The sequence below is a fragment of the Cetorhinus maximus genome, chromosome 9 (assembly GCF_964194155.1).
Source record: "Cetorhinus maximus chromosome 9, sCetMax3.hap1.1, whole genome shotgun sequence".
Taxonomy (NCBI): domain Eukaryota; kingdom Metazoa; phylum Chordata; class Chondrichthyes; order Lamniformes; family Cetorhinidae; genus Cetorhinus; species Cetorhinus maximus.
Window position 1 is genome coordinate 46,301,854 of NC_135887.1, and position 27,199 is coordinate 46,329,052.

The 27,199-nt window shown below is 46.8% G+C and overlaps 1 protein-coding gene across 2 annotated transcripts in view; it reads right to left on the reverse strand.

Annotated features, from left to right (window-relative positions):
- Nucleotides 1–27,199, reverse strand: part of LOC144684619 (double C2-like domain-containing protein beta) — a 344,343-nt gene that overhangs the window by 171,083 nt on the left and 146,061 nt on the right. For both annotated transcript variants that reach the window (XM_078548630.1, XM_078548631.1), the window contains exon 4: nucleotides 20,276–20,385. In XM_078548630.1, coding sequence (XP_078404756.1) covers nucleotides 20,276–20,385 — 110 coding nt within the window. The remainder of the gene's footprint in view (nucleotides 1–20,275; nucleotides 20,386–27,199) is intronic.

Below are 27,199 nucleotides of genomic sequence, written 5' to 3' on the forward strand. Positions count from 1 at the left end.
TACAAGCCTCCTCCCACCCCTCTTCATCTTATACCCAGTCCTTCCATTGTTTTCTTCCTCTTTATTCTTTATTCAGAATGGTTAAAATATGGAAATTGCTAATACTGTAAGTAGTTGAAACAAAGAGCTCAGATGCTTTCAATAGTACACCAGACAAATGCATGAGAGAAAGGGGAATAGAAAGAAACGCTGAAAGGCTGAAATGAAACAGGTGGAATAGGAAGAGACTGCTGTGAGGTATAAACACCAGCATTAACTTTTTCTGATGAAATACCACCAGCCTGAAACGTTAACTCTGTTTCTCACCTCACATAAGTTACCTGACCTAAGTATTTTGAGCATTTTTTTGTTTTTATTTCAGATTTCCAGCATAAGCAGTATTTTGTTTTGTACCAGCACAGACTAGTTGGTTAAAAGGGTCTCTTCCTGTGCTGTATAGTCTATGTAATTTGATGTAATAATGTAGAAAGAGATGGGCCAGAATTTTACATCCCACGGGCGGGCACTCGCCTGACCCGAACGGATGTGAAATAGCATGAGATGATGTCGGGCAAGCGTCCCGACGCCATCGCACACTCGCGTGATATTTCGCTCGGCAGGCGCGCATGGCAGTCGGAAGCGTGCCCGCTGACAATTAAGTGGGCAATTAAGCCCATTAACGATGCAATCAACAGTGATTTTACGTGGCCCGTCCACACTTATGGTTGGCGGACGCGTCATTCTCCCAGGCAACATTCACATTTTTGCTCAAACCTCGATTCAGACTGGGGTGAAATCTCCGGGGGGAAATAAAGTACTGTTTTTTTATGAGCTATGCTTACAGGTGCTTGGTTGTGCTGCATGGACTTATTTTGCAGCATTTTTGTTGTGTCCTTTAGTCTGTGGAGTCCGCAGTTCCCTGGGGCAGCTGTCTGCCTTCAGCCTCTCGAAGCGCTCACCCGCACCCTCGGTTACATTGGCGCCAGCCCTCTTCCCACCCTCACCCTAGTAACGCTGAGCATTTCAGCGCATGTTTCATGCTGGCTAGCTGTTAATTGGCCAGCCAGTTTGAAACTGCAGTCAGGTGCCAATCGCCGCTGGTGGCCCATTTTCCGTCCGCTCCCGAGCCCACCAATAGCGCGCACCCAACAACCAAACAATTTAGGCCATTGAAATGGTTAGGAACAGAGAAGAATTCAATTTTGGCCAATTGTATGACTACTTCTAGAGCAGAATGGTTGCAATCCTTTCTATTGGTACAATAGACTTAGATAGAAAGCTTACGATATAACCACCTGTAATGATGCTGTACAAACTGAAAAGACCCCCCTTAAAGTGTAATTCTCAAACGAAATACCAAGCTATGCTATATTAAATTAAAGCTGGCTAAGAGTGAGCTTCTGCAATGCTGAAATTAATTATGTATTTTTTTTACTCATAACAAACTATTGAAATGGGTGTGAATATTATTTTGATAATCATACTTTGTATATGTCGTCAATAAATAGATAACAATCTAATCAAGCATTCTTTTCTTTATTCTTCAGTTTAAGCAAAGAACTAAAATGACTTTTGACCAGTTCTGCATTTTACTCAGGCTGCTGGCAACGTAACATTTTCAGAGCAAGTGTTATTTGGGTCGATCAATGCAAACTAACTCAAATAAGCCAAAAGTAATGTCTTGTATCAAATCCCAGATACAATAACAAATTCCAATATATATATTCCTGCATTAATTACAGATATCGTAACATTGGTACTTCCAGATAATTATTCCCATCTAATTGGTTTCCCAGTGCAAATTAACTATTCCCACAGACTTCAGACCACTCTGCAAAGTGCATCATTTGCTTTATTACTAGACATACAGAATATTCATTTGTCATGGTTTCCAATTACAATCTATCTCCGCAATTTAATAGAGAGTGGTAAGCAAACTGGTAAACAATACACTAAAATCAAATGTCTCAATCTTTGCAGTCTATTATTCCTCTATATGAGTGAGTTTTTTTCAATCCAAATGCTGGATCAAAATCCTGGAACACTCTGCCCAGCAGCATTGTGGGTCTCACTACACCACAGGGACTGCCGCGGTTCAAGAAAGCGGCTCACCACCACCTTCTCACGGGAAATTAGGGATGACAATAAATGCTGGCTTTGCCAGTGACACTCACATCCTGTGAAAAGAAGCTCACCAAGAATTGTTTGAATTTCAAGGCATCATGTCTTAGATGTTGAATTTAGTTGGAGGGGGAGGTGTAGGCGGGGATCACTTGGGAATGGGGCAAAATTACAGGCAATTTGAAAGAAATTGAACAATATTTAGATGAATTGCAAGTGATCTCAAAATCTGTTCATTGTATGGAATGCGACACAATCCGGTCAATAATGCGATCCTGGCTGCATTGTATTGGTGTGCATTAATGTGACCCTGGCTGCATTGTATTGGTGTGCATTAACGCGATCCTGGCTGCATTGTATTGGTGTGCATTAACGCGATCCTGGCTGCATTGTATTGGTGTGCATTAATGTGACCCTGGCTGCATTGTATTGGTGTGCATTAATGTGACCCTGGCTGCATTGTATTGGTGTGCATTAATGTGACCCTGGCTGCATTGTATTGGTGTGCATTAATGTGACCCTGGCTGCATTGTATTGGTGTGCATTAACGCGATCCTGGCTGCATTGTATTGGTGTGCAGTAACGCGATCCTGGCTGCATTGTATTGGTGTGCATTAACGTGACCCTGGCTGCATTGTATTGGTGTGCATTAATGTGACCCTGGCTGCATTGTATTGGTGTGCATTAACGCAATCCTGGCTGCATTGTATTGGTGTGCATTAACGCGATCCTGGCTGCATTGTATTGGTGTGCATTAACGCGACCCTGGCTGCATTGTATTGGTGTGCATTTTTGGCTGCTTGCGTTTCTGTGTAATCAGTGAGTTTAATCTAGATCCTCTGAAAAGAGAATAAGATGAGCTAGACAATTTCTTTAGCTGGTGAAGAAAGGATTAAGAAAAAGCATAAAAATTATAGTCATTAGCATTAGAGGTGCAAACTATTAATTTTCTATTATACCAGTGCTGAGCAAAGTTTAACAGCCTTAATAAATATATATATGTTGCTAGTATTATTCACTTGTTCCATTATTATCTATTACATTTCTTTCACATTTAGTGTCCAAAACAGTGTTTAGTGCAGTACTGTTATGCTACTTTTGAAGATAAGGAGGATCCTGTGAAGGTTGAAAAAACCTAAAAAAGGGTCATCTGAACACACTGGATATGAAAGAAATGGGAAGCAGTCTCAAGAATGCCCTGACCCAGGGGTCATCTACAAGTGTAGTCTGAAGCACAGAATTTTTTAAAAATGCAGAGTTACATAGAATAAAGGAAGCCAAAATACAAGAACTTGGACTTGGCAGATATAGGGCAGGCTTTCACCCTATTAAACTGAGCTGTAGCCAAATCCAGACCTTAGAGCTATTAGTCCAGTGTAGTTACACACACCAAGTTATCTCCCAAGCTATTGCTATATGAAAGAAAACTGCTAAACGTTTAAGAAAGCATGACATGGGAAAATAGAAAACCTCTGCACGGCCCCCAAAAATCTACTTCTTCCATTAACCAGGCACAATTCATTTTCAAAAATGTATATTATTATTACTACATTAAGTCAATACTCAGCATTTTTAAAGCTCTCCTGTCACATTAGGTAACTCAATATGATCATTGGCACTGCCAACTCACTATTGTTGGGATACAAAGGAAACTGCAAGCAGAAGTGTTGACCCTCCCTCAACAGTTTCCAATGCAAAAAGCCTTCTTCTGAGGAAGTCCCTCAGGATCCAGGGTGACCTGCTTCCACTCCAGTTTGATGGGTTCTGAGAAAGTAACGCCTACATCATTAACAGCAATGGCTTTCTAATTAGATTGCAACTATTGATATATTTTTAGTATCATTGGTGCTCACAAGTTGTAGTACAGACAATAGCCCACTCTTCTGATCAGGGTTGGCAACACTGTTGCAGACCCTGATCGGACAAAAAATGAGCCAACTTACCTTTCTCTAATTTTTCTGGACAATCTTCCAATGCAGGATCCTGCAGAACTCATTCAGTGCAGGGAACCTCAGAGGGAGCAGTGGAATCTGTGCAGAAGTCACGCCCCTTTTTATGGCACTAGCTCCTGTATTCTGCTGCAAAGAGTTAAATGTCCCAAAGCTTCCCAGCGCGTTAGTGAATGCATAGGTGTGTAACTGGATAGGGCAGGTGAGTTAAGTGGGTAGGGTGAGTGAAGTAAGCGGGTAGGGTAGTAGGGTGTGTGAGCTAAGTGGGTAAGGAGGTAGGGTGGAAGCTGGGTAGGTTGGTGAGGTTGAGTCAGATCGGGTCGGGGGGGTTGGGTGAGAGTTGATTGCTGGGGGTTTGTCAGGTCAGGCCGGATCGGGGGTGCGGTCAAGAGGGGAGTCATGTCGGGTTGGCAGAATAGTTGGGGGTCAAGGTGGGAGTTGGGGGTGGATGTTCAGTTGTATTATTACCCAAGAGTTAGATTCGGACTTTTCTATCTAACATTTCCTGGGTAACTATTCTGCTAAGTAAGTCAGAACCTTCCAAAGTCTCTGGGCTGAATTTTCCCAGATTTGCACTAAGTGCGGTAGCGGGAGGGCAAAATGGCATCCTATCCACCGACGGAGATAGCAGGTTTTCACGCCGTATCGTCCCAAGCTGGTCTCATTATTTATGCATTCCCGGGAAACACGACATTTCCATGGCAGGCAGGCTCTCATTCACCCTCCCGACATCACCCCACTGTTGCATCATGCCTGCCACCATGTTTAAAAGGCAGCTGCAAGCACACCGCTCATCGCTACCACCGCTGCCTGGGAGACTGGCCAGCAAAGGATAAAAGACTACAGCCTCCCGCTTTAACAATGGGTCCCTCGAGCGACTTCTGGATGCCATGGAGGCCCGCCAGGATGTCCTGTACCCCAGCTCTGGCCGCAGGATGGGCAGCAACATGACCAATCCGACTTGGGAGATGGTGGTAGCAGTGGTCAGTGCCAATGCCCTTCAGAGGAGGACAGCCAACCAAGTGCTGTAAGAGGGTGAATGATCTCCTCCGTTCTGCCAGGGTAAGTCACTCCTTTCATCACTCCAACTCACACACTCACAACCCATCACACATCCAGAGCACTCACTCACTGCCAATTCAAGGGACATCACCATTCACTCTCTCTCATACACCTTCACTGTCCTCAGCCCATCTGTGGGACCACTCACCACCCACACAGGTCAGGCACATTTATCATCTGGCCCAGCAGGCATCCTGCTTACTCTTTCTCCATCTCTATCCATGCAGGACAAGCTAGCACACAATAAGAGAAGTCGCAGGTGGCGGAATGCCCGAAATCAGTGTCCTCACGGACTTTGAAAACAGAGCTATCCAGCTGGCCGGTGACGATCTGGACCAGTCCTGTGCTGACAGTGAGGTCGGTGTTGCTCCATCAAGTGAGGATCCAGCAGTGCAACATCCTCAGACAACCATGCCATGAGTGATGTGTCCTGTTTCACAGGCCACTGACATACACTAATTATCTCCCCTTGCTTTCGCAGGCACATCTGCCAAACAGCCGACAGAGTCCATGACTCAGGGCCTCCAAACAAGCCCCGAAGAAACCTCCAAAGGGGAATCTGAAGGCACTCTCCTTGAAGTCCTGTCACAGCGCTCACCCACACCCTCCACCAGCACAGAGACACACACCTCGGTGGGACCTAGTTTTAGAATAGCCTCGGGATCACAATCTGGTGAGCACATCGCACTGTCTGATCCACAGCAGGTGGAGGCAGGGACTTCACAGGTAACTGGCACTCGGAGGACTGCTGGAGGCCAGAAATTTGCTGAGTCTGAGTCAGATGACGAGCCTCTGGACTCGGTCATGTCACAGTTGCTGGAGCTGCAAAGACAAGCTCGGGAACATCAGGAAGGGATGTCTGCTGCACTCATCAGATTGCAAGGCACAATGGAGGAGTCCATCCGCCTTCAGGCTGAGGTGATAGCGCCGGCATGCCAACCCACCGAGGTCAACACTGGTAGGATGGTGGCCACCTTGGAAACCTTGGTCCAGGACATCGCTCCTGCACTGCTGTGTGGGCTCAACTCCACCGCTGATGCCATAGTTGGCCCCCAACAGTGTGTACGCAAGAGGGGTGCGTGGCAGCTCGGTCTCACTCCAGCTACCCGTTCCCCCCAAGGAGTCAGCCAGGGGCCCGCAGGCACCCATAGGGAGGAGGATCAACAGGTGCACACTCTGGGCCCATCTAACCAGGTGACTCCAGGAGTGACCGGCCCATCCGAATCCCCACTTTCTGTGACCTCAGCAGCTCCAGCTTCACAGGCCTAGGAGGGTGCCACTGCCACACAGCAGGACCCCGAAAGCAGGCCAGAGCCCTCCAAGTCTTGGCCCTCCAGAGGACGCCTGCCAAAGTCATCACAGACAGGGTGTCACAGTCAGCAAGCTGCCTCCACCTCCGCTGTGGACGTCCAGGGAGCACCAAGGCATAGCGGCAGGGTTAGGAAAGCTAAGGAGAATTAGTTACACAGCCTGTGCACAGGTGTTAATCACTTGTATATACTGTTCACAATTGTCAATAAACTACCAAGAATGTCTCCCTGCCTGTGGCTCCTTGTTCTGATGAGCAGTGTTTGTGTCCCTCAGATGTGAAACCTTTCTGCACAAGATAAAGGCAGGTGTCTCAGTCCAGGGTCTCTTCCCTGTGCTCTGTGCAGCCTTCAGACCAAAGTGATTGTCCAAGCTCACACTCCCTGGGAACATTACTGATGCCTGCACCTCGTGGTGCTGGTCATTGCTGCCAGAATGTCGTGGGCAGGTGCCACAGAGTCCTCTCATTCCGTTGATGTGCTCCCAGCACCTTTAAGGAGGGGCTGGCCCCCATCTCTTCAGCACCTGTGACCACCAATGCTGCGCTCCTGAAGGGCTCAGGTGCTGAAGGCGGACAAAGCATCAGATGCTTCTAAAGTTTCATAGCTGCATCTCTATGATATGACCCTGATCATGGAGCACAAGCAAGCTGCCCTTGGCCAGACAGGAGTCAGACATTCTTGGAGGCTATGTGAAGATCTATGGAGTGTCCTCACTGCATGTCGTCATCATCCTCCTGCAATCGAGTGACTATTAGGGCATCCCCATGACAGGAGCATTCTCACAGAGGGTATTCGTATTGCCATAAGCCAGACTGGAGTCAAATGTTCACAAATGTAATGTGAGGATCTATGGGGACACCTCACTGCATGTCGTCACCATCCTCCACAAATCTGGCAGCTATGAGGGCCTCCCAAACGCACCTGCCTCACCTAGCCAGTGCGAGGGCCTCATCCCCATCATCGTCACCTCCGAGGACCTGCTCACCCTCATCCCCATCGGCGTCCTCCTCATCAGAGGACACCTCCAGCTCCTCCCTCTCCTCCTCAGCCAGCTCGTCTCCCTATTGGAGCACCAGGTTGTAAATGGCGCAGCAGACGACGATGATGTGTGACACCCTCTGTGGACTGAATTGCAGGGCTCCACCAGACCGGTTCAGGCACCGGAACCCCATTTTCAGTATCCCGATGGTTTGCTCCACCAAGTTGTGAGCTGCAGCATAAGCCTCATTATAACGTCGCTCTGCTGCAGTCTGAGGCCACCGCACAGGTGTCATCGGCTACAGCCTCTGTGGGTAGCCCTTGTCCCCAAGGAGCCATCCCTGCAGCTTCTGTAGACCCTGGAAGACTGCAGGGATCTGTGATGGGCTGAGGATGTAGGTGTCGTGCACACTCCCTGGAAACCGTGCGCACACCTGCAGGATATGTTTCTGGTGGTTGCACACCAGCTGCACATTCAGTGAATGGAAGCCCTTGCGGTTGATGTAGTCCACTGAGTGTAGTGATGGAGACCTGAGCGCCACATGGGTGCAGTCAATCGCACCCTGCACCTGTGGGAATCCTGAGATCCAGACGAATCCAATGGCCTTTGCATCCTGGCTGTCCTGGTCCCAGGCGAAATGCACAAAGTTTTGCCCTCAGAAGATGGCATCCGTGACCTCATGGATGCATTTGTGGGTGGCGGACTGTGAAATCCCACAGAGGTCACCTGTGGAGCCCTGAAAGGAGCCACTGGCATAGAAACTGAGCGCCGTGGTTACTTTCACAGCCACTGGCAGTAGATGCCCTCCATGTCCCCTTGGCGCCAAGTCCTACAGTAAGTGGCAGATGTGAGCCACCAGGTCCCTAGACATGCGCAGTCATCGGCGACACTGATTCTCGGTCATCTGCAGGAATGACAGGTGGCATCTGTAGATCTTGGATGTCGCTAGGCGCTGACCAGCCGCGGCTCGCTGTTGCTCCTGGGCAGCATGTGCAGGGGCCCCCAGCAGCCCCTTCTTCCTTAGGTTGCTGCTCCGCCTAGGCACGGCCAGGAGCCTCAGTCGCTCTCTCCTCCATCTTCTTTGCTTTCTGCAGGCTATCAGGCATACAGCTAAGTCACCAGGTTCCATACTCCTGATGTGGTCCTCCTGCGGCATGAAAGAGAGAAAGACCTTGGTTAGCATGGGTGTACTTAGCACCTTTCCTGATCCTGTGTGACTGCCCTTAATGCTCCCCGGAGAGTGCTGGTCACCCATTGGATGGCCACAGATGAGTGCGCTACACGGCTGCCCTGTCAGCCTGCGACATGGGGGAGACTGCTCCTAACTGGGTTGCTGAGATTGCAAAGGGCTGTGAGCATCTCCGGCAGTGACTGCTACATGGCCAGCGTTGGCGAGGAGATTGTACAACGTGTGCAGTCCAACTACTCCGCGGGGTCCAGTAGAGTGGCCACAGACTCTCAGTCTGTGCCGGGGGTTGCGGGTGTTGGGGATTTTGGGGGGGAAGGGGTGTAATGACTGGAGTGTTTGCAGGCCCTTTGGTGCCTCTGCAATGCTGCATGGGCGGGCAGGCTAGGAGCCCGACCCCAATCGTATCACTGTGGCTGCGTCTGATCTGTCTCAGTTGCAGAGGAATTCAGTTTATACAGGTGTCCCTACTGCGTGGCCACTTCCCTCACCTACCCTACCCACCCCCAACCTCGATTTCTTGTGCACGGGATCTGACCCCAGGGCAGCAGTTACCGCACCCCACCCCACTGAGAACAGCAACAGTCGCCTCCAAGGCAGGGCAGCAGTTGCGCCCGGGCACCACCACACCACAACCCCCCAACCCTGAAAACAGTCCCTCTGAGGCAGGGTGGCACTTCACCCAGGCCCCCCTGGTGCCCCTGAAACCTGCAAAGCAACAGATGACCCTGGCGAGCTGTGGAGAACAATGCTGTTCAATTAACCTTAGTTCCCCCAAAGTGAAGGTCACCAAGTGCATGTCGCTGTGTGCTATTGTGAAACACGTCGATATGCTTTCCTGCCGATGTGGACTGGCGATCCGGCGGGGGTCCAAGAGCCTGGCGGGATGGCCTTTTAATGATATACAATGATCTCCCCGACAACTGTTGTCGGGAAATGTGGCCCACCATCGGCGGGCTGAGCAAAAGATCACGACCTGCCTTCCTACCGTCGTGAAAGCAATCATGCTGTATTGTCGGTGCACGCCACCTAATCCGGGCACGGAAAATTCCGCCCTCTGACTCTAGCTCAGAGTTGGAGACCTTTTCGAAGATTCAAGGGAGCAGGGGAATTGCCCATCAGAAGTTCAAGCTTCCTGGGCAATTCCCACAGAGTCAGTGTGTTCAGACTTCCAAGGGATCCCATCTTGATGTCCGGTGTCTGATGATCCAGAGACCTGATGATTGGGGCCAATGTTTGTATCTCTTTATCATCCATGTGAACTGAATGTTATTGGGTTATAACTTCTGACTAGTGTCAGAAAGTGCTAGCCCACAGAAATCAGAAGAAACAAATAAATGAACACTCACCTGGTCTTGAACATTATGTTGCCACTTCTGTTCGCCGGAGCTGCTTGGGGCCTGCATCGAAAGGCTCCTCGCAGGCCCCAGTGAAGTGCAGATCAAGTGGATTCAAGAGGCCACGCCCCCTTTTTAAGGACACTTGCTGCCATAAAGCAGGTAAGTTTAAAGGGCCACGGGAATCAACAGGCCAGGGAAAGTAAGTATCTAAGCTAAGTGCATAGGATTTGAGGATTTGGAGATTGGCGTGGTGGTGGGGGGGGGGGGGGGGGGTGCGTGGAGGTCAGAGGTCGGGGGAAATGGGGGGAGTCCCATGCTGTCGGTCTGGGGCTTTCAATAGTTAACCCGGAAGTTAGAAGAGGTTTAAATTCTAACTTTTTCTGGGTAACTATTGGTATAACTTCTTCAGAACCACCCGAAGTTTGCGATTTAAATCACATTTTCAGATGGTTCCCAGCGCAGTGCATTTGTCCAGAGGAAGTTAGCACTTCTGGGTAATTACTGTGCCAACCCTTGCCTGGGAACTTGGCAGATGGATTCCCCAGCACCCCCAAATCCGGCACATGGGAGCTTGGAAGTTACAAGCCAACATCTTTCCCCTCGTTAATTTTCATCTGCAACCTCATTTTTGACCTGTCAGCTATCTCCATGTATGAGCTCTGCCCTAACAGCTTGCTTCCCTGTTCTACATTGATTGCAATTCGCTCATGTGTACACTCATCTCGACACCAGCTAGGTACTATTCACAAAGAGAATAATAAAAAAGCACGAGTAAAAATAATAAAAAAGATGCACATCAATATTCAAGATACAGCAAAACGTCAAGCTCCCTGGTACATCAGTAATTTGCTGCCAGGCACTGGCAGGGTGTTTATCGATAATTTGCTGGCACCTGCACCCCCTTTGATACAAAAGCCGACAAAACCACAGAAGAAATAAAAACATAAGGTGCTGGAAAAACTCAACAGGTCTGGCCGCATTTGTGGAGAGAGAAAAAGGGTTAATGTTTCGAGTCTAATACGACTCTTCTTTTTCAATTCCAAAGAAGAGTCATATTGGACTCGAAACATTGGGCGGGATTTTCCCCGTCTGTTGGAGTCGGGCGTGTACGGTGGCGTGAGCACACACTATGGTGAGAAGGCCAAAGGTCGGTTTCACAACATCGTGAAACCAGTTTGCGATCATCCATTCAGCCTGTTGATGGCGGGCTGTGCTTTCCGCCATCGGGTGTCGGGAACCTCATTGTAATACATCTGTATATCATTATGAGGCTAGCCTGCCAGGCTCATCCCCCTCCCACACTGGATCATCCACCCACGTCAGCGTAATAGCATGCCAACGTGTTTCACAACAGCACTTAAGCGACGTGCACCTGGCAAGCTGCACTTCGCTCAGGACTTTGAGGTTTGTTTGCCCTACCTTGCTTCAGGCAGCACTCGCAGTCATCAGCACCAGTTTCGCGGGCAGCACTACATCACTTTTAAGGGGGCTCACGGGCAGGTCTCTACCTACCAGATCAGCCATAAGGAGTGGGTGGCTTTGTATGGCTGCAGGCCTAGGGCTTGCTTGGGGGAAGGGAAAGAAGTATCCTCAGACAAGGGAAGAGGCTGCAAGGTGAGGGCTGTACTGAGGAAGGGGAAGGGGGGGGTACCCCAGGGTTTGTGTGGGGGCACAAGCTGATCTGTGCAAGTGGCCTCAAGATGATGAAGGTTGAGGAGGCAGTCTCCAGAGCAGATGAGGCTAAATAGAGATGTGAGGGTGTGTGAAAGAATGAGTGGTGATGTCCCTTGAGCTGACAGTGAGTCAGATGCCAGTGCTTGTGTGATAGGCTTGAATGTGTGAGTTTAGAGTGATGAGATGGTTGCCTTACCCTGGCAACACAGATGAGATCATTCATCTGCATTGGATGGCCAACATCTTCTGTGCAACATTGGCACTGATCACCACTGCCATCGCCTACCAAGCCAGAGTGGTAATGTTTCTGTCCCTCCTGCGGCCACAGCAGGGTTGAAGACATCACAGTGGGCCTCCACGGCATCCAAAAGGCACTTGAGGGACATATCACTAAGCCTGGGGGCTGCAGTTTTCTTGCCTTTTGGAGCCATGTCTTATTTGCAGCAGTCCTGGGCTGGAAGCACTGAGAGGCATGCACGTGGCTGTACTTTAAATATGGCACCCCGTGTGATGAAATGGCAAGGTGACAGTGTGGTGGGCGAATCTGAGCCTTCCCTCCATCAAAACGGCATGTTTCCAGGGAATGCATAATTAATGTGGCGGGTATGGGATGATACAGCATGAGAAGCCACCATTGCGGCCAGCGGGTAAAGCATCACTTTTCCTGCCCACTGCCACACTTAGTGCAAATCTGGGACAGTCCCACCCATTCGCTCTCTTTGTTTCTCTCTCCACAGATGCCGCCAGACCTGCTGATTTTTGCCAATATTTTATGTTTTTATTTCAGGTTTCCAGCATCCCCAGTATTTTATTTTTATTAAACCAAAGAAAACGAAGATCTTTGTTGCCAAATTAAGGAATAAAAAGTTGAAGATGAATAAATAAAAGTTATCATCTGATAATATGGCTAATAGGGCTAAGCTAAAATATCTCTTTGAACAATCTGATAATTGTCTTAATAATCTTCCTACTGTGCAAAAATATGTTTTTATGACACATGATGTATGCACAAATTGGGGCAGTTTTACCTGATGATTTAGCCAGGATTATTAGTTAGTATCCTGCATGGGGTTCTCATCAACATGTATATGCAATACTGCAAGATATTTTTTCAATGATATGGAAATATACTTCTGACATTTATTGTGATATTTATAACATATTGACAAAAATCAAAACATTCCTATTTGGAAATATTTTTTGTTGATTTCAGTAGATTTGCTCTTGAATTTAATAGTCATTAAAATGCATCTTTAAAAAAAAGTTTAAAACAATATGTTACTTTTATTTTATAACATCAAAAACTGCATAAAACACATTGCTAAACAAAGTTCTGTAACTGATAAAACAAACAGGTATTTCCTGAAACATGAAAGCTTGAAAATCGTTCACTGACTACCGATAAAGCCAAAACTAAAAACACAGCCACCAGTCACCATGCTCTTGCTGCTCTTTAGTTGGGGGCTTCACATGGATCTTGCCCTCATCTTCCTCCGCTTGCACTTCAATGTGCACATCTGCTTCTTCCTCCGCTCGGCCCTCATGGTCTGCAGGCTAAGCAGCTCCCACTCGCTTTAAGGTTGCAGTGCACATGTATGAATAGGCCATTTTCAGTACAATTTAGAAATGATTCAGAACACAGGACAGTTACAAAAGGTTTATGACTTGAAGACTGTAAAATCTGGAGCTTATCTTCAAGTCAATGCACACTTCTTAAGGATACACTCTAAAATAAATATTTCAAATACTCCATTGGTGTCAGGGCAAGTGTGAAAACCTGCTACTGCAATGATGGTTGACAGTGCCACTGGGTGAGTGGCAAATGCTGGACTGTGGTTAAATAACCAAGACATCTCCAAAAAGTGTCCAAGGCTTCAGGCAGACTGTGGCTTGGAGTAGGGGAATGGGACTGTCTATGAAGAAATGTCATTAAAAGACAGATGAAGTAATCCATGAATTAGCCATGAGTATTTTTTTTTAATTCATTCACGGGATGTGGGCTTCGCTGGCTGGGCCAACATTTATTGCCCATCCCTAGTTGCCCTTGAGAAGGTGGTGGTGAGCTGCCTTCTTGAACTGCTGTAGTCCATGTGGTGTAGGTACACCCACAGTGCTGTTAGGCAGGGAACTCCAGGATTTTGACCCAGCGACAGTGAAGGAGATGGCAATATATTTCCAAATCAGAATGGTGAGTGACTTGGAGGGGGACTTCTCGGTGGTGGTGTTCCCATCTAGCTGCTTTCCATGTCTTTCTAGATGGTAGCAGTTGTGGGTTTGGAAGGTGCTGTCAAAAGACCCTTGATGAATTCCTGCAGTGCATTTTGTAGATGGTACACTCTGCTGCTACTGTGCGTCAGTGGTGGAGGGAGTGAATGTCTGTGGGTGTGGTGCCAATCAAGTGGGTTGCTTTGTCCTGGACGGTGTCAAGCTTCTTGAGTGTTGTGCGAGCTGCACTCATCCAGGCAAGTTGGGAGTATTCCATCACACTCCTGACTTGTGCCTTGTAGATGGTAGACAGGCTTCGGGAGTCAAGAGGTTGGTTACTTGCCGCAGGATTCCTAGCATCTGGCCTGCCCTTGTGGCCACACTATTTATATGGCTAGTCCAGTTCAATTTCTGGCCAATGGTCACCCCCAGAATGTTGATTGTAGGGGATTCAGTGATGGTAATGCCATTGAACATCAAGGGGCGATGGTTGGATTCTCTCTTGTTGGAGATGAACATTGCCTGACACTTGTGTGGCGCAAATGTTACTTGCCACTTGTCAGCCCAAGCCTGGATATTGTCCAGGTCTTGCTGCATTTGGACATGAACTGCTTCAAGTATCTGAGGAGTCATGAATGGTGCTGAACATTGTGCAATCATTAGTGAACATCCCCACTTCTGACCTTAGGATGGAAGGAACGTCATTGACGAAGCAGCTGAAGATGGTTGGGCCAAGGACATGACCCTGAGGAACTCCTGCAGCAATGTCTTGGAGCTGAGATGGCTGGCCTCCAGCAACTACACCCATCTTCCTTTGTGCTAGGTATGACTCCAATCAGCAGAGAGTTTTCCCCCTGATTCCCATTGACTCCAGTTTTGCTAGGGCTCCTCGATGCCACACTTGGTCAAATGCTGTCTTGGTGTCAAGGGCAGTCACTCCTCGGGAGTTCAGCTCTTTTGTCCATGTTTGAACCAAGGCTGTAACGTGGTCAGGAGCTGAGTGGCCCAGGGGGAACCCAAACTGGGCATCAGTGAGCAGGTTATTGCTAAGCAAGTGCTACTTGATAGTATTGTTGATGACCCTTTCCATTACTTTACTGATTATTGAGAGTAGACTGATGGGGCAGTAATTGGCCGGGTTGGATTTGTCCTGCTTTTTGTGTACAAGACATACCCGGGCAATTTTCGACATAGCTGGGTGGATGAGAGTGTTGTAGCTGTACTGGAACAGCTTGGCTAGGGGCAAGTTCTGGAGCATAAGTCTTCAGTGCTATTGCCGGAATGTTGTCAGGGCCCATAGCTTTTGCAGTATCCAGTGCCTTCAGCCATTTTTTGATATCATGTGGAGTGAATCAAATTGGCTGAAGACTGGCATCTGTGATGCTGGGGACCTCCAGAGGAGGCTGAGATGGATCATCCACTAGGCACTTCTGGCTGAAGGATGTAGCAAATGCTTCAGCCTTATCTTTTGCGCTGATGTGCTGGTCTCCTCCATCATTGAGGATGGGGATATTTGTGGAGCCTCCCCCTCCAGCGAGTTGTTTAATTGTCCACCACCATTCATGACTGGAATTGGCAGGACTGCAGAGCTTAGATCTGTTCCATTGATTGTGAGATCGCTTAGCCCTGTCTATTACTTGCTGCTTATGCTGTTTGGCACACAGGTAGTCCTGTGTTACAACTTCACCAGGCTGACACCTAATTTTTAGATATACTTGGTACTGCTCCTGGCATGCCCTCCTGCACTCTTCATTGAACCAGGGTTGACCCCCTGGCTTGATGATAATGTTAGAGTGGAGGATATGCCAAGCCATGAGGTTACAAATTGTGTTCGAATATAATTCTGATGCTGCTGATGGCCCACAGCACTTCATAGATGCCCAGTTTTGAGTTGCTAGGTCTGTTCGAAATCTATCCCATTTAGCATGGTGGTAGTGCCACACAACACGATGGAGGGTATCCTCAATGTGAAGGCAGGATTTCGTCTCCACAATGACTGTGCAGTGGTCACTCCTACCGATACTGCCATGGACAGATGAATCTGTGGTAGGCAGGTTGGTGAGGATGAGGTCAAGTATATTTTCCCTCTTGTTGGTTCCCTCACCACCTGCCGCAGACCCAGTCTAGCACCTATGTCATTTAGGGCTCGGCCAGCTCAGTCAGTAGTGGTGCTACCGAGCCACCGTTGGTGATGGACATTGAAGTCCCCCAGAGTACATTGTGCGCCCTTGCCACCTTCAGTGCTTCCTCCAAGTGGTGTTCAACTTGGAGGAGCACTGATTCATTAGCTGAGGATGGGCGGTACGTGGTAATCAGCAGGAGGTTTCCTTGCCCATGTTTGACCTGATGCCATGAGACTTCATGGGGGCCAGATTCAATGTTGAGGACACTCAGGCCAACTCCCTCCCGACTGTATACAACTGTGTCACCACCTCTACTGGGTCTGTCCTGCCGGTGGGACAGGACATACCCAGGGATGATGATGGTGGTGTCTGGGATATTATCTGTAAGGTATGATTCCATGAGGATGACTATGTCAGGCTGCTGCTTGACTAGTCTGTGAGACAGCTCTCCCAATTTTGGCACTAGCCCCCAGATGTCAGTAAGGAGGACTTTCAGAGTTGACAGGACTGAGACTGCCGTTGTCGTTTCCAGTGCCTAGGTCAATGCCGGGTGGTCCGTCCAGTTTCATTCCTAAAGTATCTAAAGCCTGCAAAGGGTGATGAAGTTGCAGTACTGAACAAATGAATGAATGTGTGACGATGGGCAGTCCAAAAAATAACACGAGGGGATCAGGTGTGAAGGATGTTCACAGGTGCTCCGACGATAGTTGAGCAATGGTATTTAATATTTCATGGGTTATATTTCAAGATTAGATGAATCTGAGCTGCAAAGTTTAATTTTAATGCAATAGAGTTGCTTATGCATCAATAAATTTACATATCATCTCATGATCATGCTTCCAAATTATTACAACATTGTGCATGACCCAAGGAAGTCTGAGAATACTGTTTAATTTTCTGGGACAAGATACGTTGCTTCTAAATGTCACAAAATGTAGAATTACATTATTACAAACTTAGGCTCTTTGTGTGACTTAAAAGCAAAATATAAAATCTTTGGATGAGTGACAGAAAATTGTAGTCATAGTTATGGATACATTCAAGAGCAAATCCACTGAAATCAATACAATTATATAATATCCAAATAGCACTACTTGTGACTTTTGTCAAGATGTTATAAATATGACAATATACTACAGTAATAGAAATTTATTTCCATATCATTGCAAAAATGTTTTGTTTTGCAGTATTTTGCATATATATGTTCATAAGAAACTCATGCTATAGGACCAAGGGATACTGGCTAAGTAATTATGGAGTGAGTAAGAAGGGGCTGAGAAAGCACTCTTCGTGGTGGCTCCACAACAATACTCATTATTGTGTAGCCATTAATGATGAACAAATTTAGCACCATCTTTCTCTCTTTCCAACTAACCTTCAAGAAAACAGTGGTCTGTTATTTAGTGCAGTTGTCAGTTGCTAGGGTTACTAGATACAGAAAGATTATTTTAGCACAGGCAAACACAGTTACCTGTGTTGAACCTTGCAATGTATTAATTTGGCACAGAGGAACTGCCAGCTTAATTGGATTTTGCACTGGTTGATAATTCAAATTTAAAACATTGTTAGTTAAGGTGTTGCAGGGTCTTGTGCAATCTAACAATAGGTTTAGGGACTGTAATACACTAATTTGTATTCAAATTTTTAAAGGAATCAAGCGTATCACTTCAAAACTATCCCTTTGTCCTACCCGCACCAATAAAACCTTGGGTTGATTTTCTTCATAAATTTTATACAGAATGCACAAAAACATGCCACTTTCCTTTAAGTCATAGTTTTTCTGCACGAGTCATTACTCCCGCTCACTCCCACTCTAGTCCTTTTCAAGCAACTATGCAATTGTCTTTTAAAAATTGATTTTTGCTTTGAAAATGGTTTGTGGCAGAGAATTTGCCTCAAGTCCACAGCACAGAAACAGGCCATTCGGCTCAGCTTGTCTATGTCTGCAAATGTTTGAAATGAGCCTCCTTCTAGCCTTCTTCATCTAACTGTATCACAACATCCTTCTATTCCTTTCCCCCCTTAAGTGGCCATCTAAGCACCCCTTAAATGCACCAATGCTATTTGGCGCAACTATTCCTTATGGTGGCATATTCCACATTCTTATCAATACAATTTTTCTACTTTTCCTTTTAATTCCAAAATATCTTACATATCTTAAATTCTCTCCTTACCAAATTCTCATTACCATCTCTTCAACTAGTGGAAACAATCCATCACCTAATCATAATTGTCAGTGTTTTCATTCTTTTGCACTCAATATCCTCTCCTTGTAGTTCATGCCAACCCCTTCTCCCAGGACTTGAAAGAGGGCTGCTGCCAGTGAGGTCCAAAACTGAGGTCTTGACTCAGGTGAGCCTCTTGTGGTGACGTGACCAATACTGGCAGCTGGCGCCACATGTATTGATGAGGTCTGAGGGCCAATTTTCATCGGTCGTGGGGTTCTTGGTTTGGGCATGCGCTAGTTGATAATTCACTCAGACTAATTTAGAAATTAGTCTGCGTGCATTATCAACCAACCTAAAATCCTCATCAATGATGTGACCCTTTCAGCTACTGACCTCTGTGTCTTCCCCTTGTTTCAAGACTACAAGTTACATTGGTAAGCAGTACCATTGCTATCTTGTCAGGGGATGAGCTACTAAGGCTTTCTTGCTAAGAAACCCTTTGTAGTATTGAAGGCCTCTTTTATTTAATTTCTTAAACTTTATGGCCAGAATTTTCCTGTTGGCGATTTGGGGGCGGGGCCCGCTCGCCGACGGGAAAATGACGCGGGATGACTTCGGGAGGAACACCCAACGTCATCCCATTGAGGCCATTGACAGGATCATTAAGCTCATTGAAAGACCTGCCCATCCAACCTTAAGGCTGGCGGGCAGGCCAGGAAACCCAGTGGGCTTCTGAAAAAAGATAAAACCTCATCCACTGGCAGGATGAGGTTTCATCTCAGTTTTTAAAAAGTTTATTAAAGTTTTACTCATATTTATTAACATGGCCCATCTTGTGTGACAGTGTCACATGAGGGGGACATGTTAATAATGTTTTTCTTTCTCTATTTTTAAAGTTTTTAAACATTCAGCGCTCTCCCTGAGACAGCACTTAGTCTCAGGGCGCAGTGCGCTCTTTCACGCGCATGCGCGAAAGAGCGCACTTTAATAGATGGGGAATCCCTCCACCCCCCGCACAGGAAGCGCATAGCGCTTAATTGGCCCGCCCACTCAAAATGGCAGCCGGCCCCATATCGGCAGCGGAGTTTGGCTGCCCGCCCGCCGCCAAGACGGTGGGGCCCGCCTGCCCATCAAGTCCAAAATTCTGGCCTATATCTCTACTGAAAAACTCGAATTTCTTCAAGCTGCAATCTGTCATCCCTGGTAACACTGCTATTGAATTTCATTGCAACCTTTCCATTGCTTGCCATAATGGGGAGCCCAAACCTTTGCACGATATTTTGATTGCAGCCTAACCAAGACCATGTACAAATTCAATATTATCTTAAAATTAAAAAAAAGTAAATGGGAGAATTTGGAAACAGAAAGAGAAAATGCTGGAAAAACACAACAGGACAGTCAGCATCTATAAAGAGAGATGATGTTGATTTTACCCGATATGTACTTCATGAACTTTTTCTTTTGACATTATTTTCTCTTTTTGCATCCTTTGTCTCTGGATACAAAGCCAAGGATTCTACTGCTCTTTTGAAGTCTCTTCTACTTTCACTCTCACCTTGACTAACCAATATCTTCCCACCAAGTCCCTGTTTTCCTAATTATATCATTTGCTTTTCTTATTCTTGGAAATGCAGCATATCTCATTTTTCTACACTGAACTGGAAATACCATCATTTGTCCATCCTGCAAACCATGACCCTCAATTTGATGTCAAAGGTAAATTTCAATCATGCTTCCCCCAATTCCTCAGTCCAGATCATTTACGTATACAGGAAGTAACACTGGTCTCAGAGCACTGAAGTACACCACTCACCACATCTTTGCCCACTCAGAAATTTTCTTTTAATTCCAGTCAGCTTTTCCAATCCATGTGGCCATGTTCCTCCTAATTTCAATCTTCATTATCTTTGCCAAAAGTCCCTTACTTGATCAAATGCTTTTTTGAAAATCCATTTAAACACATCCGGTCTCCTCTCTCTTATTCCCTCAAAAACTTCTATAAGGTTGGTCAAGCAAGATGAGCCTTTGAGAAATTTATTCTGACCAGCCAGATTAACTCACGTTTCTGCATGTGCTTAATGATTTCCTTTCTTTAAGCTTCAGTAGTATTCCCCCTCACACCTAAAAGAAAAGATTTAAGCAGCTTCAAAATTTTCAAGATATTAAAATTTAATTTTACCTTAATGTCTTCCGTACCATGTCTTCATCAGTGATCCCATAGTAAGTGAGAGTCTCGTTCCAGACTGGATTCAAAGTATTTCGCAAAGTCTTTGTCCTTAGTTTGTTGGCCTAAAGTCAAACAGTACAAAATAGTTTAATTTTACAATGTGTTTATAACGAACCTTAAAACTTTTATAAACAAATGTTTATAATGCATCACTTAAGTAGTTAAACACAGAAATCCAGAAGTTGCTGCCAGTGATTCTATGCTTCTCCAGAGGGTGTACTGTTGAGGTCCCAATGTAATCAATTGGAAATCATTGAACTGACAAGAACCTCCATTCTTAGTCTTTGTCTTGTTGTTGTAAAAACACTTGAAAAAGCTAAACATCGTTGAATAGAATGTAATTGGGTTTTTGGCAGCCTATTAAGCCATAATTATTGCTAAACAGCCTCACTGATGCAGTAAGAGTGATTTTAATATTTTTGAATGTCAAATGCCTCCAATGTGAAAAATCCCACAAATTTTAATTTTTTTAATGTTTGTTTATGACATTTTATCTTCAAATTTAATCCCATGTGTATGTCCCAATCATTTATTTTGCTATTTGTAAAATATAAAATTAAAAAGGAAGGAATTCTGTGTTTTTTACTTTCTGGTTTGCTGTCTGTGAAAATACTTCGGTGTGATTGGCTACTGAATGGCACCATTTTGATAAATACCTGGAGATCCCATTGACTTGATACCAGAAACAAACAGATCTTTTTGCACAGCTTTCTATAAAGCCACCGGCAAGCACTGTTGCTTTACTGGCGACCACTAAATCCAGCTCAACAATATAATTATATTACATTTATTTTGCATTTAGGTTTGTTTGCTTGCTTGGTATACACAATATTTTACTTCACTGCCCTTTTGTCTTCCCTAAACCCATCCTCCATATAACTCTCCTACCCATATTCAGGGCCAACTCTAGATACTGCTGCAGATTTGATATGGCCTCTCATGAGAAGTGCATTTATTTTTCTACTCTACAGTTTCAAATGTTGGACTTTTTATAAAATGGTTATGGTTTAAACTGTGTCCTTTAATTCAAGGTAGAATGGAGTACTTTGAAGAGGGAGATTTGACCTCCTATGAAATCTGCTTAGAGACAGGCTCATGTGACCTGGTTGCTGTGGGGACAGGGGCCCAGGTCAAAACTTATTGAAAGTAAGGTGCAAGTTTTAACACCTGGACACAAAAGAAGAAACAACTGTTCTTACTGCATATGGAGTCACAGAGTCACAGAGTCAGCCGGAGAGTTTTTGGGGAAAAAGACCATTGGCCAGAAACTGAACTGGACTAGCCATATAAATACTGTGGCTACAAGAGCTGGTCAGATGCTAGGAATCCTGCAGTGAGTAAATCACCTCCTGACTCCCCAAAGCTTGTCTGCCTTCTGCAAGCCACAAGTCAGGAGTGTGATGGAATACTCTCCATTTGCCTGGATGAGTGCAGCTCCAACAACACTCAGGAAGTTTGACATCATCCAGGACAAAGCAGCCCACTTGATTGGCACCCCATCCACCACCTTAAACGTTCATTCCCTCCACCACCAACACACAATAGCAGCAGTGTGTACCATCTACAAGATGCACTGCAGGAATTCACCCACATTCCTTAGACAGCACCTTCCAAACTCTTGACCACTACCATCTCGGAGGACAAGGGCAGCAGACATATGGGAACACCGCCACCCGGAAGTTCCCCTGCGAGCCTCTCACCATCCTGACCTGGAAACATATCGCCGTCCCTTCACTGTCGCTGGGTCAAAATCCGAACAGCACTGTGGGTGTACCTACACCACAGAGATTGCAGCAGTTCAAGAAGGCAGCTCACCACCACCTTCTCAAGGGCAATTAGGGATGGGCAATAAATGCAGACCTAGCCAGTGACATCCAGATCTCGTAAATGAATTTTTAAGAATGGGTGCTGCTATGTCAAACAGGACAAAAAGGACTGTTTTCAGGTTAACTTCTAAGCAGGGTACTACTGGTGGCAGATCCCCTGTTTGAAGAAACAAAGCTTGTGGAGATTACAGACCCAGGTGTCGCCAGTGGGATGCTTGTGACTGGGAGTGAATTCGAATATGTTCAGAAGATAATGTGAAGGGGACTTTGTTAAGAGGATAGTAGAAGATTCACCCTGATGGGGCACGGAGAAAAGATCTTGTTAAAGCTGGGAGGAGCTTGGGGACTTTAAGCACAAGGCTACATTCCTACTGAGAGTGTGGTGTAATGCGTAAACGTGGCTTGGGGTTTATGGTTGTATTAAGAAGTTAATAGGGAATAACTTTTCATAGCTTAGTGTATTGGTTGCTACTAAGTAATGTTTAGTCGATGTTGATTTTCATTTGTCTGTTACAGTCACAGTCTTAAAACGTAAAATCTTGTGCGACTCTCTGCATTGGTCACGGCGGGAAGTTCATATCTTTTGTTCAATGTTATTGGTCTCTACAGGGACCATACTCTATTCCTTGCTGGCATTCAGGGATCTCACCCTGAACCTGTAGACATTATGAACATGATAAGGCTGGCTACCTTTAGCCCTTCTCCTCCCTGGACTCCTTGCAGAAACAAGTGCAATAGTACTTCAGCCCCTACTTGTTGCTGATCCTGTCCCTTCTCTTCCCACAGGAAATTGGTTGACCAATACCACTCCCCTCCAGTAGAGCAGAAACCTCTCTGTGCAAAGAAAATGGTTACAATGTTGAGAAATAGGAAAATATTAGCATATTTTCATAAGAAAGATCCTTTGCAGAAAAGCTTCAATTCTCCAGGCAGAATGCTTGAAGGCAAATGGGCCTTTAAATAGCATTGAAAATGTCCAGCTTATACTATTCAGTATTAGTGACATACCTTGCAAATAATGAGCATGTTAATGAAATGGCATTGGGTTCCAGTGATGTTACAGGGCTGAAGTTGCATTTTTGAATGAACCTTGCACCCAGTTCAGCTGGGAGCTCTGGCCACCTATCTCTAAGCCTCAACCAAAACTGGCAATGAATGGAACAGCAGAGGGAATAGGTTGATAATTTATGCACCACAGCCCTATTCTTGATCAAAAACAGGGAGATAAATCACTCCCAAAGACTTGCAACCACTGATCATTAGGAATAATGAATTGCTCACTCTCATATGAGACTCCTTGTATAAGGCAACAGATGTGTGATTTGGAATATAGTCTCTCCTGGCTAAATCAGGATTTTCTCTAGTTTCATTTAGGCACACAGCACAAAGAACACACACGCCACAGCTGGATGTACAAGGATTTAGTAACAGGTAGATCTTTGCTTCACAAGTGTTAAAAAAGTGTCACAGGTGCGTAATGAGCAAATGCTAATTCTTCATTTCCACAAATGAAATCACATTTTCAGGAAGCACATATTTGAAAGGAGCCTGCTTCCTATTTTCAATACTAGGATAAAATAACAAATAAATAAACCTTTTCCAGAACAGACTGCAGCCGGAATTCTCCAGCCCCCTTGGCATCGTGCAAGTGTGGACAATATGGCCAGAAGGCCAAAAATCGGTTTTACACCGTCGTGAAACCAGTTTGCGATCGTCCGCTCCACCTATCAATGGCGGGTCGCATTTCCCGCCACCACACGTTGGGAACGTCACACCCCCAACATCAAATTTACCCTCCACATCGTTGTGACTTCAGAATGGCATGCTTCATGACTGCTTTCAAAAGGCGTGCACCAAGCGACCTGAACTTTGAGGGGAACATGGGAGGTGAGTACACACACCCTTGCACAGCGTTTGCGAGCATCGCCTGTAGGACATCAACGAAGAGGCACCGCTCATTCACAGGGGGCACAGGCAAGTCGCTTTTTCCCAGCTGGCTTTCAATGCAGTTCTGGGCCAAGGGCTCCAGTGCGGGTCACACCTGGGTGGGGTGGGGTGGGGTGGGGTGGGGTGGTGGTTGGGGGGGCAAGGCAGCACAGACAGACTGAAGGAAGGACTCAAGCACATGCTGGGGTGGGGGGAGGGAGGGCTGGGTGAGGGAAGCAGCCATGCACATGGAAAAGCTTGTCGAAAGTGAGCATTCTTTTGCAGCTGAGACCGTTCAGCTACAGCTCCAGTGACATGCAGGAGTCGGGCCTCTGAAACTTTTCTGCCCACTCAAACAATGCAAAAGCATGGAAGTGCCACCACTAAATGCTCCAGAACTTTTCACCTCTCTGGCGCAGACTGCAAATTGTGTATTTGAGGGGTCAGCAGTGCATTCAGCCAACTGGGCAAGTTGTACAATCCCCTTGCGAACTGTGGCCATGGCGCAGTCACTGATGGAGTCGCTCAGAGCCCCTTGCAATATCTTTAGTAAGGTTTGGACCAGTCTCCCCCATGATTCAAACTAACAGTGAAGCCTTGCAATGTGGGTTAGGAGAATGCCTGTGCCTGAGCTGAGATCACTGCATGCAGTCCAAAGGCTGAAACTGCCACAGTTGGTCAAGTGGAGAGGGGCTGGGTTGGGTGGGGTTTGGGACAGCCAATGAGCGCACTACACTTTGGCCATCCAAGGAGTGGCCAGCACCCTCCTGCATGCGTGAAGGAACCTTCTGACTTAACCAAGAGAGGTTTTTAGTTCACCGATGCCAACCCATGTGTCTCTCTCTTTGATCCTGCAGGAGGTGAACATCAGGATCATGAAGCCTGGTGATTTAGCGGCATGCCTCATGGCTTGGAGGAGGGTGAGGAGGAGGTTGACGAGGAGGATGACGAGGAGGATGACGAGGAGGAGGAGAAGAGGGAGAAGAAGAAGGAATGCAGTGGAGGCACCTGGCTCGGCAAAGGGGAGGGCACTGCCCTCAAGATGAAGGGGTAGCAGGTCCTGCTGCGCATGCAGCTGAAGATCCACAATGAGCCATCACTTGTAAGTGCCTCGCTAGACCCAGGGTCCACAGGTGGCGCCTGTCATTCCTGCAGATGACAGTGAACCAGTGTTGCCAAAGGCTGCACATGTCCAGGGAACTGGTCGGTCACACCTGCCACCTGCTGCAGGATTTGGTGCCACGGGGACCTGGAAGGCATCCACCGCCAGAGGCTGTGAAAGTGACCGTGGTGTACAATTTTTAAGCCAGTGGCTCCTTCCAGGGCTCCACAGTTAACCTGTGCGGGATCTGGCATGCCTTTATGCACGTGTATTCAGGAGGTCACGGACGCCATCTTCGCATAGGCATAGAACTTTGTGCATTTCATCCTGGATCAGGACAGCCAGGATGCAAGAGCGCCGGGATTTGCACAGATCTCTGGTTGTCCACAGGTGCAAGGTGCCATCGACTGCACTCACGTGGTGCTTAGATTTCTGTGGCAACAAGCAGTCAACTACGTCAGCCTCAAGGGCTTCCACTCGCTGAATGTTCAGCTGGTGTGCAACCACCACAAACGCATCCTACAGGTCTGCACACGATTCTCAGAGACTGTCCACAACTCTTACATCCTTAGAAGGTCTCAGATCCTTGACAACTTCCAGGTTCCAGAGAGGCTGCAGGGTTGGATCCTCAGGGACAAGGGCAGAGGCCGTGGCTGTTGACGCCCGTGCGGCGGCCTCAGACTGCAGCAGAGCAATGGTATAACGAGGCTCATGCCACGATCCGGACTTTAGTGGAGCAAACTATAGGCATTTTGTAAGTGCGGTTCCGGTGCCTCAACAGTTCCGCCGGGGCACTGCAATATAGTCCCCAGAGGGTGTCGCGCATCATCGTCACTTGCTGCATGCTCCACAACCTGGCGCTGCAACCGGTGGAGGACCTGGCTGAGGAGGAAATGGAGGAACTGCACGTATCCTCCGATGAGGAGGACATTGAAGAGGGTGATGGTGATGGGTCCTCGAAGGCGAGGATGCCGGCAATGAGGCCATTGTACTGACCAGACGTGGCAGGCGCTCTCGGGAGGCCCTCAGAGCCGCAAGATTCGTGGAGAATGATGACGAGATGCAGCGAGGACAGTCCTGACATCCTCACCTTGCATCTGTGAACTTTCAACTCCTGTGTGGCAGACGGCAGCGCACATGTCCTCAGTGCTCAGGCTCATGTCATGGAGTTGCAGTGGAGGCCATAATGGTTTCTAGATTCCTGGATAATGACGACATGCTGTGAGGACAATCCATAGATCTTCACATTGCCTCTGTGAATGTCGGACTCCTGTCTTACTGAGGGCAGCTCACTTGCGCTCTGTGATCAGAGTCATATCATGGAGATGCAGCCGTGAAACTTTAAATGCACTAGAACCTTTATCAGCCTTCAGCACCTGACCCCTTCAGAAGTACTGCATCACCGGTCATTGATGCTGAAGAAATGGGGGCCAGAGCAGCCTCAAAGGTGCTGAGATTGGTGTGGAGCAGGTCTTATGGAAGTCCATGGAAATGTATCTATGATCGTGTCCAAAATCCCATGTTTAGGGTAAATTCCATAATGTGTGCAGCAGTACTAGGATGTCTCCCATGCACAATGGTGAAGACAGGTAATGCTGTGACATCTTGCCACCATTAAACAGGATCGCTGGGCCGGTCAAGGAAATTTTATTTTGCAGGCTTTAAAATTATTTTCCAATATTTCTCTTTCCAAGCCATCATTTCACACTCTTTGGCCCCCACAACCAGTAGGATTGAATCCTGGCATGCAATTCACACATGCAACATTCAAGTGTTGGGGTTTACAGAGGTGGATCTCAAGAGAATTCTGGTGGGCAATGCCAATCTGTCAGTTCCAGGTGTATTGTGGTGTGTGAGCAGAGGGTGGGTAGAGACACAAAAGAAACACCTGCCAACATCTTCAACAGAATTTGAATGTCTACACAAAAAGGGACAGAGATCCAGCAGAAGGAGGTCCCACATCAATTCCTTGATTACACCTCCAGATAATGGTAGCTTTGCACTGCCAGCAGTCAGGAACTT